An 18,783-nucleotide genomic window follows, 5' to 3' on the forward strand; every position below is an offset into this window, starting at 1 on the left:
TTTTATTATGGAAATGGGTTGTTTGCATCACAATTGTATGTTGATGCTTGTGCTGTTTTTGCTAGTATTTTATTAACATTGCCAGAATGGTAAGCTGCTCTTGGTTTTCTTTAAGGTTGTCTTGAAGGCTCTTAAGGGACAAAAACTTTACTCTGTAAGCTCATTTCACCTCTATTAAAATTACTGGAAAAATTTTTTTTTTAAGTATTCAAAAATAAATTTGCAACTCTTCTAATTCTGCATACACTTACATGTACACCACAGAAAAGTTCATTCTTTATTGTAAAGGCACATAATCTGCATGACTAATTCTGTAAAATATTGATCAGGTCAAGCCAACAAGAAAACAGGCTTGATGAGGTATAAAATAAATGATGAGGCAAACAATTACAGGCAAAGACACCCAATAGCACAAGGAAAAAATATCAAAATCAAGAGAGACAACCAAGGGTTAAAAACCCACAAAATTTGGAAGCACTAGATTAGAGGACTTTGTAAGGGCAGAACATTATGAATTCAGTGTGCATTTATGTATATTGTATGATGTATTCTTGCTTTTGTTAATTTTGGGTTATTGTTTTTTGTGTCTATGTTATTTCTGTCAATTTCAATTGTAATTCTGTCATGGTGTACAGTCACTTTAAATGTTCTTGTGTTCTTTGTTCTTTGTGGGTGGAGCCCCAGGGGCATCCCTAACTTCACCACCTCCGTCTGAATATTTAAGCTGGCTGTGAAGGCTCAGGAGCTAGAGATCATTCATTTACAGTGGAGTATTTGTGAGTACTGTTTTATTGTTGGATTTTCTTTTTTTTTCCCATTATACTTGCCTTCTGTTCTTGGATGATTCCTCTGGAGTGTGTCTTGTTTGTTGTGGAATGTCCTTTTAGGGATTTCCTTTTTTTTTGCTTATTTGAGCACTTCTTGTTTGTTTATTAATAAATTCCTTATTTAAAAAGATCCTTTGTTTGCCCTCTTTTATACAAGCAGAGTGTTTATGGTCATCCAATCTCTTCTAGAACTTCTGTTATATTTTTGGGATATTTAAGTATAATTTTGAGACTTAATCCCATTTTTGAAGCTGTGAAGCCTGAGGCCAGCCAGTGGAGATCGGATTAAGCCCACTCAAGTAAAGCCTTTTTCTGATAGACAAGGAAGGCCTAGTCTGGCCAGTAAAGCATTTTGGAGGCTTCCCACTCTTTTTGTCATAATGACGATTTCACAGCACATGGTGCACAATGTGACACCAAAGACCTCAAGTTAGGCTCCAGTCTGTATTGTCAGTACCCCTCCTATCATTTGACCCCAGCATGATTAATGTTTCATAGCAACAGACAGGAAAAAAGAATTGGTTTGGGACCGAGCTCAAGCTATCTTGTAATACTACTGGAACTGCTCCAACTAATGAACTACTGTCATGATATTGAGTTCTGGACAACAAGGCTTTTATATTTTGTTTGATTTTGCTTGATAATTTCCAGTTACTTTTAGCTTTTCATATGCAATGTGTAATACATTTTAGGTATGTTTTAGCCATTATCATGGTGACCCTTTGTGGAGTCATTTCATTGTTGTAACTGTGTTAAAGGTGGCAATGACACCTTTTGCTGGTCACGTGGTTCACATTCATGACCTGTGATGTTACTGCTGCAAAAGTATTTCAGATGGTGGCATTGTAATCTCTATATTCTAATTTTGGGTTTAAAAACAAAACAAAAACTTTGTGCTTAGTGATTTTTGTATGGAAAAGTTTTCTAAACCATTTGCAGTGCTTTTTTTTTTACTTTTAGAGGCTTGGTTTCTTGCTTTCTGTCTGTGTATACTTGACCTGTTCCTTGACCAGTTTTCTAAAGTGCTTAATTTCCTGAACTAAACTAAAGTATGCAGCCTCAGAGCATTCACTGTTTTTTTTCTAATTGAAATCTTGACAATTCCACCCTTATGTACTTAATAACCTCATACTGGGGAACCCACCATATCCACAGCAATAAGGTATTCCAGCATATGTGAGAGCCAACAATAAGACAATGCCAAAAAATCTGAATTACATAATTACAAATGTGGAAAATCTGCAAAATCCACAAGTGCAGTAATTGCATATGAACTCTGTCTCCTGCATTAAGACCTCCATGCCACCTAAAAGAGTAGAAAGAAAGAAAAGTAGTAATAAGCTTAATAATAAATGTTAATATGCTACAAATAATTTGACAAGGAAATCAATCTGTGTACAGAAGCAACTGTTTTTATTGAAACAATTTTTGGCCACCACAATCTTACATTAATAAAATTGGCAGTTGTTGGATTGTTACATAATTGGATTTGTTAGAAATACAATAAAGTGGATGTGTCATTTAAGCGAAAGGAAATTTACTGCAGTAGTAAATTAAACTTTTACTGCATTCACTGTCAGGAAGTGATTTTTTCAATGTTTATGTGTTGGTTCACTTAGATAATTTAAATTAAAACACAAACAGACTAAAAAGTAATCAATGTTTCAAAACAAAGGTACCTTTATGTAAAATCAGTCTCTTCATCGATTATTTCAAATACAGAAACACACAATGTGATCAACAGTGCATCTGGCATAAATTAAAAAACAGCAATTGACTATAATATTAGTTTCAATGAAAAACAAGAAATCCTGGTTTTACCTTTAGATAAATGCAAATAACTCCCACGCTCAGCATGGTACTTGTCAATTTGTGTCCTTATGCTTTTTTACTCGGTTATTTGACTAACCTGGATTGAAATTAAAAGATTTCTAAAACAGATTTAAAGTTCTGATGAAGCTGCTCTATGTACAATGTAACAAAAACTTCAAAAGCATCAATCAATTAGGAAATCATTTCAGAAATGTTGTACACACTGTCCATGACTGTATGTCATAGTTGACATATCGCTTGTAAATATTTTTTTAATGATAAAACTGAAATTATTGATTGCAGGAATTTCTTGTGCCACAGATTCACTAACATAGTGACATGTGCCTGAGAGCAATGTCATTGATTTCATGCTATAGAGAATATTTTTCTCTTGATGTATTTTTCGTAAAGTTTAGCAATGTTACAAAACTCAAATAAAAAGTTTCAGTCCTTTGCCTTTCTTTTTCAGGTTTTGTCTTTATTATCACAATGATATACTCTCTGAGCAAGCAGCAAGTGATGTCACCAGAGACACAAATAAACTTCATTGGCCATGAATGAGCACCAGATTTAAGTATTTCTGCTTCAGAGGCATTATGTGTCAAGAGTGCACGGTTACTTTGGATGTAGAAAAACCCAGCAACGTGTAAAAGCATGAAAAGAATAAGAATTCATACAGATTTCATGTACTGGCACACTTACAATTATTCTGCTCAGCCTTTCCTTTTTATTGTGAAATAGCACAAAAAATAATAGATAAAATAAGGGCAAAAGCCTTCTCTTGCAATTAAATATTTTAGTAAGGAAAAGCAATGTACTCTTATTGCCTAGCTTTACAAGCATTGTAATCTGTAACTGCCTCTTGGTTGATATGGGCAGCAGCTTTGAGATCTACCAGAGTGAAGCCATGTGAATCACAGAACCCAAGAATGACTAAAGCAAATATGGACATGTAGTGTTTAATTCCAAGTCCTTTGTACCTTTCGTTCTCCATAGATATCCTGAATCCCCTCTTTTCAGCGCTTCTGCTGATCTCTGATTTTTTATTTTATATTTTTTGATCTATTTTTGTTGCAGTACAATAAATCCACTCCAAGCACTGTAATATTAGCATATGGGGAGCTTGTATGCATGTCTGGTTCTTAGACATACTGTATGTATCTGGAGATATGTGCTCCTGATAAGGTTACTCATTACAAAATGGTCTAAAGCAATGGTTCATATCCAGGGGTCACAGATACCATAAGATGGCTGCAAGAGCAAAGAAAATAATCATACATACATCCATCCATCCATTATCCAACCTGCTATATCCTAACTACAGGGTCTGCTGGAGCCAATCCCAGCCAACACAGGGCGTAAGGCAGGAAACAAACCCTGGGCAGGGCGCCATCCCACCACAGGGCACACACACACACACACACCCACACACCAAGCACATACATAACAGTCAAAATACTTAAATCACTAAAATTAGGCTACAGCATGAATGTCAAAGTTATAATTTTAAAGCAGATCACTTAATCAATATTCAAGACATTGCACTTGCATTCAATGACTGTCAGTTTTGTCAAAGACTCCTTTGAAAGTGCATTTCGTGTATAAATTATATCCATATATAGCTTAGCTGGATTACATTTACACCTGGCATTAAAATGCATCTCCAGTGTCTGTATCATGTCTGGAAAGAGATCTGACAGATGCCCAACATATAAATGGCACTTAGAGGTTTAATGGATGCAGTTATCTGTGCAGTTCAGTGCATTGCAACCACTAACCTGTAGTTAGAAAGGAGAAAGACAGCTCATAATGACCCAAGAAACTGTGAAAAGAGGGTGACATAACACACTGCCATAAACAAAGTATTTAAAAATGATGCCAAAGATGTGAAAACCTCATAAAAGAGATGGAAGCTCAAATGCATGCATGCCACCACTGTCACTCTGTTCACTTTTTAAAGCTGCACAGGTTTACCAGACTGCTACCACAGCCCTACATGACGCTTTTGTCTCTTCCACTTCTTGGTTGTTGTATATGAAGAGAAAATACATTTGTTTTTCCACTCGTCTTAAATGTGGCTATTGCCGATGGAAATGCTCCAATACTGAATTTAGAGGATAATGAAGTAGCTTCTGCAATTAAGTTATGAAAAAATGTCTGCAGTGATTAATTCTGTATTTTAAAAATTACTTTTGATTTTTTATTTTCAGAAATATGTAACAACTTTATTCTTAGTCTGAAACTTAATACTTAAGTCAAGTGAGTCGTAAGACGCTTTTGTAGTTATCAAACATATCTGTAGTGATAAATACAGTAATTCCTTGCTATTTGAAGTGGTTAGGGTTGCAAGACTCCCGCAAATACAAAAATCAATCAATAAGTCTTGAGCCCATGATTATTGTATATTCTAAGTTTATTGTACTAAATAAGATGCAAAAAGTTGCAAGAAATATGAAATAAAACAATCTCTGTGCAATCAAATTATCTGTTTGAGGCTTTCTGCTGAGACAAAGATTAGTGGTGCTGTCCAGATTAAGTATGTAGTTTAGCAATTCTTTAGTGAACAGCAACTTTTACAAAATTTTACTTTATATAATAAATTTGTGTGTATATTTATGGTAGTAAAGGACAAAAATGAATAACAATAAAGATTCAGAAGAAATCCAACAAAACACTAAGCACAAAATAATAAACACTTACGACACGATACAGTTTTGCAGACGCTGAAGATGGTGATGTAGTTATGAAATTAATTCCCCTGTTAACAGCCTCCTGAAAGTTATGTAAACGTTTGTCCTACCATGATGCTGAAGTATGTGAAGATTTGTAGAAGTTGGGAGGGCTCCCAGATGAAGAAGTTTTCCAACCCAGACAAAAAGTGGGCACAGGACAAGAACATAAATCCAGAGAAAACTGTAATCCAAAGGATGTAATTGTAATCCAATTGTACAATGAAGCATTGAAACAAAAACTACCACTGATTGTGATACTGTTGGCTTCTTATGATTCACTTTTAAAGCTAGCACTCTCATTTTTCGGGGTTGCTAGAATATGCAATCCATTTAAATGATGCTGCTGCAGCATTGTCTGCAGTTTTCTGCAATAGATTGAAAAACTCGCAAAATAATTTCCATTTCATTATCCATCCATCCATCCATCCATCCATTGTCTCCCGCTTATCCGAGGTCGGGTCGCGGGGGCAGCAGCTTGAGCAGAGATGCCCAGACTTCCCTCTCCCCGGCCACTTCTTCTAGCTCTTCCGGGAGAATCCCAAGGCGTTCCCAGGCCAGTCGAGAGACATAGTCCCTCCAGCGTGTCTTGGGTCTTCCCCGGGGCCTTCTCCCGGTTGGACGTGCCCGGAACACCTCACCAGGGAGGCGTCCAGGAGGCATCCTGATCAGATGCCCGAGCCACCTCATCTGACTCCTCTCGATGCGGAGGAGCAGCGGCTCTACTCTGAGCCCCTCCCGGATGACTGAGCTTCTCACCCTATCTTTAAGGGAAAGCCCAGACACCCTGCGGAGGAAACTCATTTCAGCCGCTTGTATTCGCGATCTCGTTCTTTCGGTCACTACCCATAGCTCATGACCATAGGTGAGGGTAGGAACATAGATTGACTGGTAAATTGAGAGCTTCGCCTTGCGGCTCAGCTCCTTTTTCACCACGACAGACCGATGCAATGCCCGCATTACTGCGGATGCCGCACCGATCCGCCTGTCGATCTCACGCTCCATTCTTCCCTCACTCGTGAACAAGACCCCGAGATACTTGAACTCCTCCACTTGGGGCAGGATCTCGCTACCAACCCTGAGAGGGCACTCCACCCTTTTCCGGCTGAGGACCATGGTCTCGGATTTGGAGGTGCTGATTCTCATCCCAGCCGCTTCACACTCGGCTGCGAACCGATCCAGAGAGAGCTGAAGATCACGGCCTGATGAAGCAAACAGGACAACATCATCTGCAAAAAGCAGTGACCCAATCCTGAGCCCACCAAACCGGACCCCCCTCAACACCCTGGCTGCGCCTAGAAATTCTGTCCATAAAAGTTATGAACAGAATCGGTGACAAAGGGCAGCCCTGGCGGAGTCCAACTCTCACTGGAAACGGGTTCGACTTACTGCCGGCAATGCGGACCAAGCTCTGGCACCGATCGTACAGGGACTGAACAGCCCTTATCAGGGGGGCCGGTACCCCATACTCTCGGAGTACCCCCCACAGGATTCCCCGAGGGACACGGTCGAATGCCTTTTCTAAGTCCACAAAACACATGTAGACTGGTTGGGCAAACTCCCATGCACCTCCAGGACCCTGCTAAGGGTATAGAGCTGGTCCACTGTTCCGCGACCAGGACGAAAACCACACTGTTCCTCCTGAATCCGAGGCTCGACTATCCGACGGACCCTCCTCTCCAGGACCCCTGAATAGACTTTTCCAGGGAGGCTGAGGAGTGTGATCCCTCTGTAGTTGGAACACACCCTCCGATCCCCTTTCTTAAAGAGGGGGACCACCACCCCGGTCTGCCAATCCAGAGGCACTGTCCCTGATGTCCATGCGATGTTGCAGAGGCGTGTCAGCCAAGACAGTCCTACAACATCCAGAGCCTTGAGGAACTCCGGGCGTATCTCATCCACCCCCGGGGCCCTGCCACCAAGGAGTTTTTTGACCACCTCGGTGACCTCAGTCCCAGAGATGGGGGAGCCCACCTCTGAGTCCCCAGGCTCTGCTTCCTCATTGGAAGGCATGTTAATGGGATTGAGGAGGTCTTCGAAGTATTCCCCCCACCGACCCACAACGTCCCGAGTCGAGGTCAGCAGCGCACCATCCCCACCATATACAGTGTTGACACTGCACTGCTTCCCCTTCCTGAGACGCCGGATGGTGGACCAGAATCTCCTCGAAGCCGTCCGAAAGTCATTCTCCATGGCCTCCCCAAACTCCTCCCACGCCCGAGTTTTTGCCTCAGCAACCACCAAAGCCGCATTCCGCTTGGCCTGCCCGGTACCTATCAGCTGCCTCCGGGGTCCCACAGGACAAAAGGGTCCTGTAGGACTCCTTCTTCAGCTTGACGGCATCCTTCACCGCCGGTGTCCACCAGCGGGTTCGGGGGATTGCCGCCACGACAGGCACCGACCACCTTACGGCCACAGCTCCGGTCAGCTGCCTCAACAATAGAGGCACGGAACATGGCCCATTCGGACTCAATGTCCCCCACCTCCCTCGGGATGTGGTCGAAGTTCTGCCGGAGGTGGGAGTTGAAGCTACTTCTGACAGGGGGCTCTGCCAGACGTTCCCAGCAGACCCTCACAACACGTTTGGGCCTACCACGCCTGACCGGCATCCTCCCCCACCATCGAAGCCAACTCACCACCAGGTGGTGATCAGTTGACAGCTCCGCCCCTCTCTTCACCCGAGTGTCCAAGACATGTGGCCGCAAGTCCGACGACACGACCACAAAGTCGATCATCGAACTGAGGCCTAGGGTGTCCTGGTGCCAAGTGCACATATGAACACCCCTATGCTTGAACATGGTGTTCGTTATGGACAATCCGTGACGAGCACAGAAGTCCAATAACAAAACACCGCTCGGGTTCAGATCAGGGGGGCCATTCCTCCCAATCACGCCCTTCCAGGTCTCACTGTCATTGCCCACGTGAGCATTGAAGTCTCCCAGCAGAACGAGGGAGTCCCCAGAAGGTATGCCCTCTAGCACCCCCTCCAGGGACTCCAAAAAGGGTGGGTACTCCGAACTGCTGTTCGGTGCATACGCACAAACAACAGTTAGGACCCGTCCCCCCACCCGAAGGCGAAGGGAGGCTACCCTCTCGTCCACCGGGGTAAACCCCAATGTACAGGCTCCAAGTTGGGGGGGCAATAAGTATACCCACACCTGCTCGGCGCCTCTCACCGGGGGCAACTCCAGAGTGGTAGAGAGTCCAGCCCCTCTCAAGGAGATTGGTTCCAGAGTCCAAGCTGTGCGTCGAGGTGAGTCCGACTATATCTAGCCGGAACCTCTCAACTTCGCGCACTAGCTCAGGCTCCTTCCCCTTCAGAGAGGTGACATTCCACGTCCCAAGAGCCAGCTTCTGTAGCCGAGGATCGGACCGCCAAGGTCCCCGCCTTCGGCCACCACCCAACTCACACTGCACCCGACCTCCTTGGCCCCTCCCATAGGTGGTGAGCCCATGGGAAGGGGGACCCACGTTGCCTCTTCGGGCTGTGCCCGGCCGAGCCCCATGGGTGCAGGCCCGGCCACCAGGCGCTCGCCATCGAGCCCCACCTCCAGGCCTGGCTCCAGAGTGGGGCCCCGGTGACCCGCGTCCGGGCAAGGGAAAACGCCGTCCAAAATTGTTTTTCGTCATAGGAGGTTTGTTTAACCGCTCTTTGTCTCATCCCTCACCTAGGATCAGTTTGCCTTGGGTGGCCCTACCAGGGGCATAAAGCCCCGGACAACAGAGCTCCTAGGATCATTGGGACACGCAAACCCCTCCACCACGATAAGGTGACGGTTAAAGGAGGGGCCATTTCATTATTGATGACAAAAATGAATAGACAGAGCAGTGAATCATAAACCATCAAATAGCAATGGCTTAATTGTACTATATTTTGGTAATTACTGGTTGCTTTTGTCCCAGATAATACCTTATTTCATTATGATTAAGAAATTCAGAATCTAGTAAAAAATAACTTGTATTGATTAAAACATATAGGCCATGTTTGAAATAACCTGTTGTGTAATACAGTTTAAAAGACACAAATTGCATATTAGCAGTAGCAGCAAATATGCTTTTGTTAACAAATGTAAGCTCAAAAACAAGCACCTTTGTCACGATTGAAGGAAACCTACATGAAGGTAAATGTCATGACTTGTTGCAGGGGGGCCTCTTCCATATTCCTGTGGAAATCAAAAACAACCTGGCTCCAAAACGCAATACCAAGATCCACTGCTAGAATGAGGCCTAGGAATGATAATAATAATAATAATAATTCATTACATTTATATAGCGCTTTTCTCAGTACTCAAAGCGCTAAATGGTCTCACAGTTCTAGCAGCTGGATGGCCTACGTAGTCCAGTTGGGCTAATTCCAAAATATCCACTTCAAGTTACCATGAGGTTCACCACTCACAAGGGGAAGGATGATAATGGGATGGAAGAGTATGATAGAACCAGGCATAGCAGACCTTGGTGGTAGAAACTGGCTCTGGTGGGGAAAAAGCTGGAGATCGTGTCAGAGATTGAAAAATATGGAAGAGGCCCATACATGTATAGCAATATTCACAAGCTGATTTTGCTTGTCATTCATTTCCTACAATTTTTATAGACAAAACTGTGTTGGAGTTAAGTCAAGTTCATTCAATGTGGACATTGGGCTCCACCTAGTGTGCATCCTTTCTATTCATGATTTTCATGGACAAGATTTCAAGACCTAGCCCAAACTGGAAGATCATCCAGTTTTCCAAAAAAAAGTTTTTTTTTTAATTATTAAAAATTAGTTTTCCATTTGCATTTCTCTGGATTGTAGATGATAGTGTCTTCTTGGCCTCATTAAATTGTAATTGTTCTACCAGTAGAAAACTTAGCAGGTTTAGAATTTTAAACAGACCATGTATTAAAATTCTGACTGCCAGAATAAAATAGTTAACTGGGAATTCAAAATAACTGACGCCAGAGCCTGAACACTGAGTCGAAGAGGAATTGCAAAAGTGTTAAATACCTGTGTGCACAAAATTACATACACTATACACTTTAGTTATCCATAGTCTTGGGTGAAACTAATTATTATTATTTTTTATGTATTTTATTGATTTTATTGTAATCATTCCATACAAATAGATCACTTTTTACAAAAAATAGGATTGAAAACAAATCAACCCCCACCCCTGAGAAAGAGAGCATGACCAATGGAGTGAAGCTAATTATTTGACAACAGTTTTCATATAGTCATATTTGTGATGTAACATCAACTAGCCTCTGGAGCCATTCCACTAGGAACGATCTTTCATGTCTAGTGGTGGAGCCCACAAAAAAAAAACAAATGGTGATGTAGTAAACATCGAACAAAATTAAAATAAAAATTGACTTTGATATACACTGCTAGGAATGAAAATAAAAAGTGACTTAAATGTCCGTGGGTTACAACTTCCCAAAACCACCTTCAGAAGTTGGAAGAAAAATGTTTCTATAGAGAAATAAATGTTTAAAATGTAATGAATCCTAACAGTAATTTATACTGCATGTGGTGATCATGGAGTGTGAATAAAATTTGCACATTCAAATCTTAGTTCATGATACTCTCCTTAAAAAGAGTGGCAAGAGGCTTGTTCTTTTCAGGTAAGGTTTGAGAAGCTGCTCCAAATGTATTGTTGGAGTTCAAGCACTTTGGGGGCTTGTTCATGAGTCTGTGCAGAGGCAGCAGTTTTACAAGCAATGTATTGGACTGTGTTATTGAAGAAGGAAGTAAAAACCTTTAACATACTGGTCAGCTCACACCCGTATTCTCATATACTGCCACATGCTCAGGGTAGTGACCAGAAGAATTAGATTCCAAGTGTAATTGGCCAAAATAGCAGCACAGGGTTGCTTGACTCAGTTTCCCTAATGGGGTGAGGAACTCAACCATGCCTGAGGACCTCAGCATAGACCCACTTCTTTTTCTGATTGGGAGAAGCCAATGGTGGTAATTTGGTCATGGAGTTAGGATATCCACTGGGCACCTCCCATCAATAGGTTACAGGGCATGGCCCACTGGGAAAAAAATCTAGGACCAGATCCAGGAAACACTGGTAGAATTATATTCCTCAACTGGCCTGTTGGTTCCTGGAAAACATCAGGAAGATTATAGTGGACAATCTGTCCAGTTCCTGTCACCGTGACCATCACCGGGATAATAAGAGTGACGGTGAAAGTGAAGTTTATTAAATGTTTTTGATGGCCTAATTTCTTAATGCACATTATATACAAAATTTGCTTGATAAACAGTTCTAGTTATGCAGCAGGCATCTGTCACAAAATATAGGGCATCACAGAGTACCAAACATTTTTAGTCATTACTTCAAACTTTGTAAATATCTAGTTCTGCAAATCAAATGTCTCTGTTTAGAGTCTTAGCAGTTCTGTTTGTATGTTATGTATTTCTTAACTGAGGTTACATTGACTCTAATATGAGAGTGCATACTTTGCAATGAACTGACATGATACCCAAGTATGGTTCCCAGGAGAGAGAGAATAACCGTAAACCTCTTGCTTGAGAAGTCACAGGCATGTGAAGAATCTTCACAAATAAAGAATTTATTTATACTAAACAAAAGGTAAACAATAATGGCAAGGAAAGATAAAAAAGGAAAAAAAGTGTTTGCTTACTGTAAGTGGCAAACCAAAGTAAACAAATCTAAATCTTTAAACCAAAGTCAAAATCCAATAAACATACTCAAAAATACACAGTAACTTGAAAATATAATACAATATTCAAGATAATCAGTATTCACACCAAATATCTCAATTGAACCCTGAAGGGCTTACACCTAGACCTAAAATATAAATGCTGGTTTATCTGGATCTTTTGACTTTCCCTTTGAGTTATACTTTTGATTAATGTATTACCCTTTGGTTTCTGGTTACCTATTTATTTTGGTCATTATCATTTTGACATCTGGCTTCCACTGGTCTTTTCCCTACATATATAATTTCCTGTTCCTTTCATTTCCTCGCAGTAATTAATGGAAGCTATATATGTCTAACAACAATATGTTATTCTGATATCCTCACCATGGATGAATAAAACAAAAGAACTAAACTCACATTAGTGTAAGTTAGAGGTAAGAAACCTAAGACTGCATTAGACGTCTTTATTTATAAGCTTTTTTTTGGTGGAACACAAATTTTGTGTTGTGAGTTTTGGTTTGTTATTTGTTAATCGTTCTGGTTCGCAGAGTTTTTGTTTTGCATCTGACTATGAATTTTTCCTCTTCCTTTGTTTGTTTATTCCCTGGTGCTTTTTCTCTTTTCCCTTCCCACTGGACAATTACCACCCTATATTGTCCTTAGCAAACACATGTCATGTAAACCCTAGTATCCCCTAAGGTTACACTAAAAGGAGGAACTAAAACTGAGCTCTCCAAGGTCTTGCTTTGACTGCCTGTTATAGTAGGCTTTGTTATTTTTAATGTCACTGTTCTCTGTGCCCACTGTTATGGACTCATTCATACAGGCAGACCAAGTATGGTACACAGGGGCACAGCATCTTCATTTAGAATTGCCGAGCCAAGCACAGGACTAGAGAGCCAAAAGACAACTGGAGAATTGAATAGTCAGCCTAAAGACAGACTAGTATATTTCTGTCCTCTGTCAGCACATTATCCTTGTTGAGAACTGTATGTAGGCATTGTGCTATTCCTGTATTTTTGAAGGTGGGGTTTGAGTCCTTTCCTGTCCTTGTTTGGATCCAATAGAAGGAGCCTACACATGGAGCAACCCGAATATAAGGATGGACCTACGGCCAACACTTTGAAGCTGCCGGGCGGAAGATTATGTCTTCCGTCTGAGGCCGGGTGGAAGATTATGTCTTCCGTCCAGTAAAAATCCTTTCAGCGTGGCAAACGAAAGATGGCAGACTGCATAGGTCAAGATACCCACATGCTTGATATGTCTGTCATAAGCTTCCCGTTTGTAATACCGCGTGAACCCATCAATAAAGAGCTAAATTATCCTTTTGTACTTCTCGTGTAATCTTGTAACCGTCTTATTGCATGCTGGAGGGGGATAATACCTTTTTATTTATAATTATTTAAATTCAGGTTAATTAAAACGCTGCAATTGAAAAGAACACATTTCCAGAGAGCTAATGCCTCTTGAGGAAACACTGCCTGACCTACTGTATATAGTTAGAGCTGAGTGCCTGCCTAAAGTAAGTAGCTTAGACAAAGTGTTATAACATAGACTACACAACTCTGATTTGGGTACTTCTTGTTGTATCCAATTTGTTAAATGGGCGTGTTTGTGTGAGTCCTGCGGTGGTTTGGCACCCTGCCCGGGATTCAGCGGGTTGGAAAATGGATGGATGGATGGATGGACATTACTTTGTTTATTCATACTGTACATATAGCCATCTTGTTTTTCATTTCTATGAGCTGTTTATACCCAGAAGACTAGCCTTTACATTTTATCATGACATCCTTTCTTGACGGTTGTGACCAGTAGGTGGTGGAACAGCACCGCAAACCTCCTCAGACACAACCACACAGCACAGTCCTGGATTCAAATAAAAGATTGTATTTATTCTTTACCTCCATTGTTCATTCAATTCTTTTTCGCAATAATACATCACAACAACCTTCTTCCACACCTCCCCTGAAGCCTTGTCCACATTCCTCCTGACTCTCACTCTTATAGGAAGCTCAGCTTCTTTTATGCCAGAACCAGGAGTACTTCCGGTGCCATAGCATTGCACACTGGAAGCACTTCCTGGTTAGGTGGAAGTCTATTTAAAAGGGGTAATACTGATGCCTTATAGCTGCCCCTCATGGCACCCAAGAACCCCAACAGAGCTGTCCATAAGACTACAGTTCCTAGTCTGCCCTGTGGATATTCTTGTGGGTGCCCCACCAGTGGGATGCTGCCACCTTGCGTATGGGGGGAATATAACTTTGGGCAGCAGACACCTCTTGCCCTACCATTGTAGACTTCTTTTCTGGCTGGAAGCAAACCCCCCATCCCACAGGGACACCCGTCCATCCATCATGACATTCACACAGTCTAAATGAAAATGATCACAGCCCTTGATGCCCAAGTTTTTGGATTCAAATAAAAACAAATAGCAGTTTGTGAAATTAGTTGATAGTTAGGGAATGGATTTATTTATTGTTAGGATCTAAATCTATGGTTTCTTATTTTGTCTTGCATTTTTGTTTTTTGTGCTCTGGTAATGAACTTCAGCATGTGTATCTACTATCCTTTTTCCTGGTTATGCTAAAATATTTTTGACACCCCAGACCTTTTATTCTTTCTTAATTTGACAGGCCCTTGAACATGACTAATTCCATCTGGTCACAATAAACAGTATCCAAAAATCAAAGCACAAATAATTCAAGTACAAAAAACAACAGCTTAAGGAACAATATGCAACATGGATGGACTGAAGAGGAAAACAAATCTGAATATAATACATTCAAATGGTGGAATCTAGCACATGATGTTACATTCCAGTACACTGCCAGCCACTATGCACATCCCACTATTGTATGAGTATAATTCAGAAAACAGGAGATTACCAGTGGCAAAATAATTATAAAAAATGTTTACAAAAGCACAATAAGTGTTCAATCAACTGTTATTCAACTGTTATTCCTGATCCGTGGCTAATTGAGAGGTACTTTTTTGTCCATGCATTTTCTTATACTGTTGAGGGAATAGTCAGAGTCTACCCTGGCACCATCACGCGTTAAACAGGGATTAGCCATGCTCACTCCCACAGCCACATTCATTGCCAGTGTGCCAAATGCAATTTCCAATTAAATTAACACTAATGTCTTTGTGATATGGAAAGAAATAGCAGCATCTTGGGAAAGGACGGGGGTACAAGCAGACATGCACCCTGACCCAGCCAGCAATCAATAATTAGATTCATATCTACAGTAATTATCATAATTTATTTTTAAGTCAATTAGTAAAATTTAATATAATATTCTCAAGCCTAATTAACCCGAATCAAGGCTGAGGGGGACCAGAGTCTATCCTGACAGTGTCAGGCATGGAAAAGGTACTGAACTCGGATGAACCACAAACCCACTGTAGAGCACACCCACCTCAGAGTCATATCGGGCAAATTTAGAGACGCCAGTTAAAACTCTATATTTTCCATATTTTTGACATTTAGCAGAAAACCAGAGTTTCCAAAAGTTAATCCACACTAACAAAATTAAAGCACCAAATTCCAAGCACAGAACAACAATGTATGAAAACACAGAATGCTGGATTCATATTCAGGAGGTAGCAGCTCTGTCCACTGAAATTACCATGTCACCCTAGTGAATGAACGTTTCTTGTATAAACCCAAAATGTCAGACTTTGACTCCTCTTTGCCCACATACAAGCATTAAGTAAACAATCAGGGGAGCCTCAGGCTAAATCGGCACTGTGGCACATGTAAAGTTTGTTTAGAAAGGACAACTGTCACATATTCATCATCCATCCATCCATCCATCCATTTTCCAACCCGCTGAATCCGAACACAGGGTCACGGGGGTCTGCTGGAGCCAATCCCAGCCAACACAGGGCACAAGGCAGGGAACCAATCCCGGGCAGGGTGCCAACCCACCGCAGGACACACACAAACACACCCACACACCAAGCACACACTAGGGCCAATTTAGAATCACCAATCCACCTAACCTGCATGTCTTTGGACTGTGGGAGGAAACCGGAGTGCCCGGAGGAAACCCACGCAGACACGGGGAGAACATGCAAACTCCACGCAGGGTGGACCCGGGAAGTGAACCCGGGTCTCCTAACTGCGAGGCAGCAGCGCTACCACTGCGCCACCGTGCCGCCCATCATATTCATCATGTGTAAATATAAAAAATGTAAGATGATCATTATCAATTGAGCTTCTTACTTTATTACCATTATTTAAGTGCACCATTAAATCTTTTAAGTGAACATTACTTCAGTGCCATTACATTTTTCAGATAATGTCATCTTAAATATATGCTAATTTTGTTTAGTTAGTGCTATTATTATCAGTGGACCACTTCTTACATACTCTGTTCATTGACAATAGGGTTTTATTTTATTGCAGTGTGTGCAAGAGATTAAAGCACAAATGTAATTTTCTCAGGTTTAAATTATTATCAAGAGTGGAATTCAGCAATTCATTTTAATTCTTAAAACAGCTATAAAAAGTCATTTGCGTCATTTTGTCTGTGAATTCTTAAAAATTGCTCATCTGGGTAAATCTGTAACTGTGATTAAATGTAACTTGATTGTTAAAAGTGTGCATTTCACTTTGAGTTGAATGAACTGAATAAGCTGTGACTTAGCACCCCCTGCAGTTAACCAGCAGTAGCTTCTGCTCGGGACACCACAGCTATAATTCTCTGGTACAGCTGGCTTTCTGCTCCCTTTTTAAAGCAATTAGAGGCCTTTTTTTCTTTGATTGTTTAGTAATTTAATCTGTTCAAGACCATTTTTAATGAAATACATTGCTAATATTTAATTCCTGACTGGGTGTAATGCACATTCACAAAATAATTAAAAAAAGAAAATCTACGGGGAAAATAGGACCCGGGACAAAAGATAAATGAATAGACTTGATTAGCTGTTTAAGGAAAATGACTTTCTCTGAAACCAAGAAATATACAATTGAAATAATTTCGGAAATAAATGCAAAATTACTCATTTTCCTGATTGACAAATTAGCCTTAGCCTTTTTCACTTGTGGTATTTTATACTTTTTTTTTAAATTAAAGTGAGCTATTCATTGTACTGGAACATGTTTTATCCTAGAAAAACAGCTAAAGTACAGCATGCATAATTGTAGCTAAGAATGGACATTGATATTGCTATACTGAGTTTTAAGGTAAGACCAATCTCCAGTGCTTAAAATAAATATTTAATAAAAATTTGTCAATTACAAATATTCTTACTATTTCACAAAGTAAATATTTCAAATAGATTTTAAACTAAGGGACTTCATTCTGTGTAAAATACATTTAAAAATGTACCTCATAAAATGATTTTTAAATAATTCTTTGCCAAAGTAAGATTGTGTTTGATTTTACTTTAGTTTATTTTGAGATGTGTTTTTCATGAAAAATAAGATGATTGATTTAATTTATTTTTCTAGTTTTACAATAGCAGTTTAAAAAATAATAATTGAGATGTCATTTCCTGCAGCTGGCAAAAAAGCGCTCTGGAGCAGCAGGTCATCCTTTTCTACTGCCGAAGAGTCTTTCTGCCCCTTTGACCTTTCCACTTGAGATCAGCAAGTTCACCCAAGCAAATGTGCAGGTAACTATTTACTTATGATGGAAATCACTAAGAATTGTGCGTTTTTATTGTGTATATTTAAATGATTACTCCAAAGGATTTAAGAAGCTAGGATTTTATTTTAATCATGCAATGTTATTCAAAGATATTCTTGTGTGGATATTCTCCAAGATATTGAAACCTCTGGAGATACTCTGTGATGACACAAAGAAGACTATTATTATTCAGGCTGGTGCACCAAATTACTTTTCTTGTCTTAGTTAAACTTTGATAAGTGTTCTTTTGAAATGTGTCACTCTGAATACAAGTCCTATCCTCCTTATTATACTGTATAGTGCCTTGCACTGCCTAGGGTGAGGTGAGTGCTCTAAATTTACTCTAAAAAAAAGGGACTAACCATTTCAGTCACACAGATAAAAATCGCCCTCTCTGAAGAGGAATGTTATATGGTTACCTAAGGTTTGTCTCTTTGGATCGAGGGTGCACCCATTTTAATAAACCCTGTTGCTTGTGGGGAAATAGATGAGAAAACACACACACATTACCAAGGGCTTTCTAGGGCAATAACTGAGCAAACTTTCCCTAAAGCGTTGTCTTACATTTTCAAGAACACCCAGCACTTTAAATAACCCCAAGGCTGATATCAGCTGTTGAACTTGTAAACAGTTGTTAATGTCAGCACGTCTACATTGTATTTGTTCAACTCTAATTGGCACCAAAACAAAGATCAGTCTCTTTAACACCGTCATTCTACCAACTGTAATTTATGAAGATGAAACCCAGAAGGCCACAGCACAAGTTTCACAGAAATAATTCAGTGGAGTCTACAAAAATCTAAGGCGGCACTTGTCAAATTACTCACTTAACAACTGAAGTATCAATGAGCAGATTTAACCAAGAAGCAGCCTGAACCAATTGCAGGATTTCATGATGCCTCTTGGACCAGAGACATTCTAAAACTGTAATGAGATGTATACCATCAGGAGATAAGAGGCCTGGTGCATGACATTCAAAGAAAACTTGAAAATATTGGTGTAAAATGGGGTAAAACAGAAACCATGAGGGTCGATAAAAAGGTTTAGAAAACACTTGCTGCCCAGTATGCCTAGTAGCCCAGATGGACCTACAGTAGGCCTAAGGTTAAGTGAACCAGCATCTCACAC

At 40.6% G+C, this 18,783-nt stretch overlaps 1 protein-coding gene across 1 annotated transcript in view; it reads left to right on the forward strand.

Moving 5' to 3' along the window:
- The window catches only part of si:ch211-168k14.2 (phospholipase D1), a 208,137-nt gene that overhangs the window by 168,634 nt on the left and 20,720 nt on the right, over positions 1 to 18,783 (forward strand). The window contains exon 19 of the mRNA XM_051926630.1: positions 17,528 to 17,641. Within this exon, the coding sequence (XP_051782590.1) occupies positions 17,528 to 17,641 (114 nt within the window). The remainder of the gene's footprint in view (positions 1 to 17,527; positions 17,642 to 18,783) is intronic.

This window comes from Erpetoichthys calabaricus, chromosome 4 (genome assembly GCF_900747795.2).
Source record: "Erpetoichthys calabaricus chromosome 4, fErpCal1.3, whole genome shotgun sequence".
NCBI classification, from domain to species: Eukaryota; Metazoa; Chordata; class Cladistia; order Polypteriformes; family Polypteridae; genus Erpetoichthys; species Erpetoichthys calabaricus.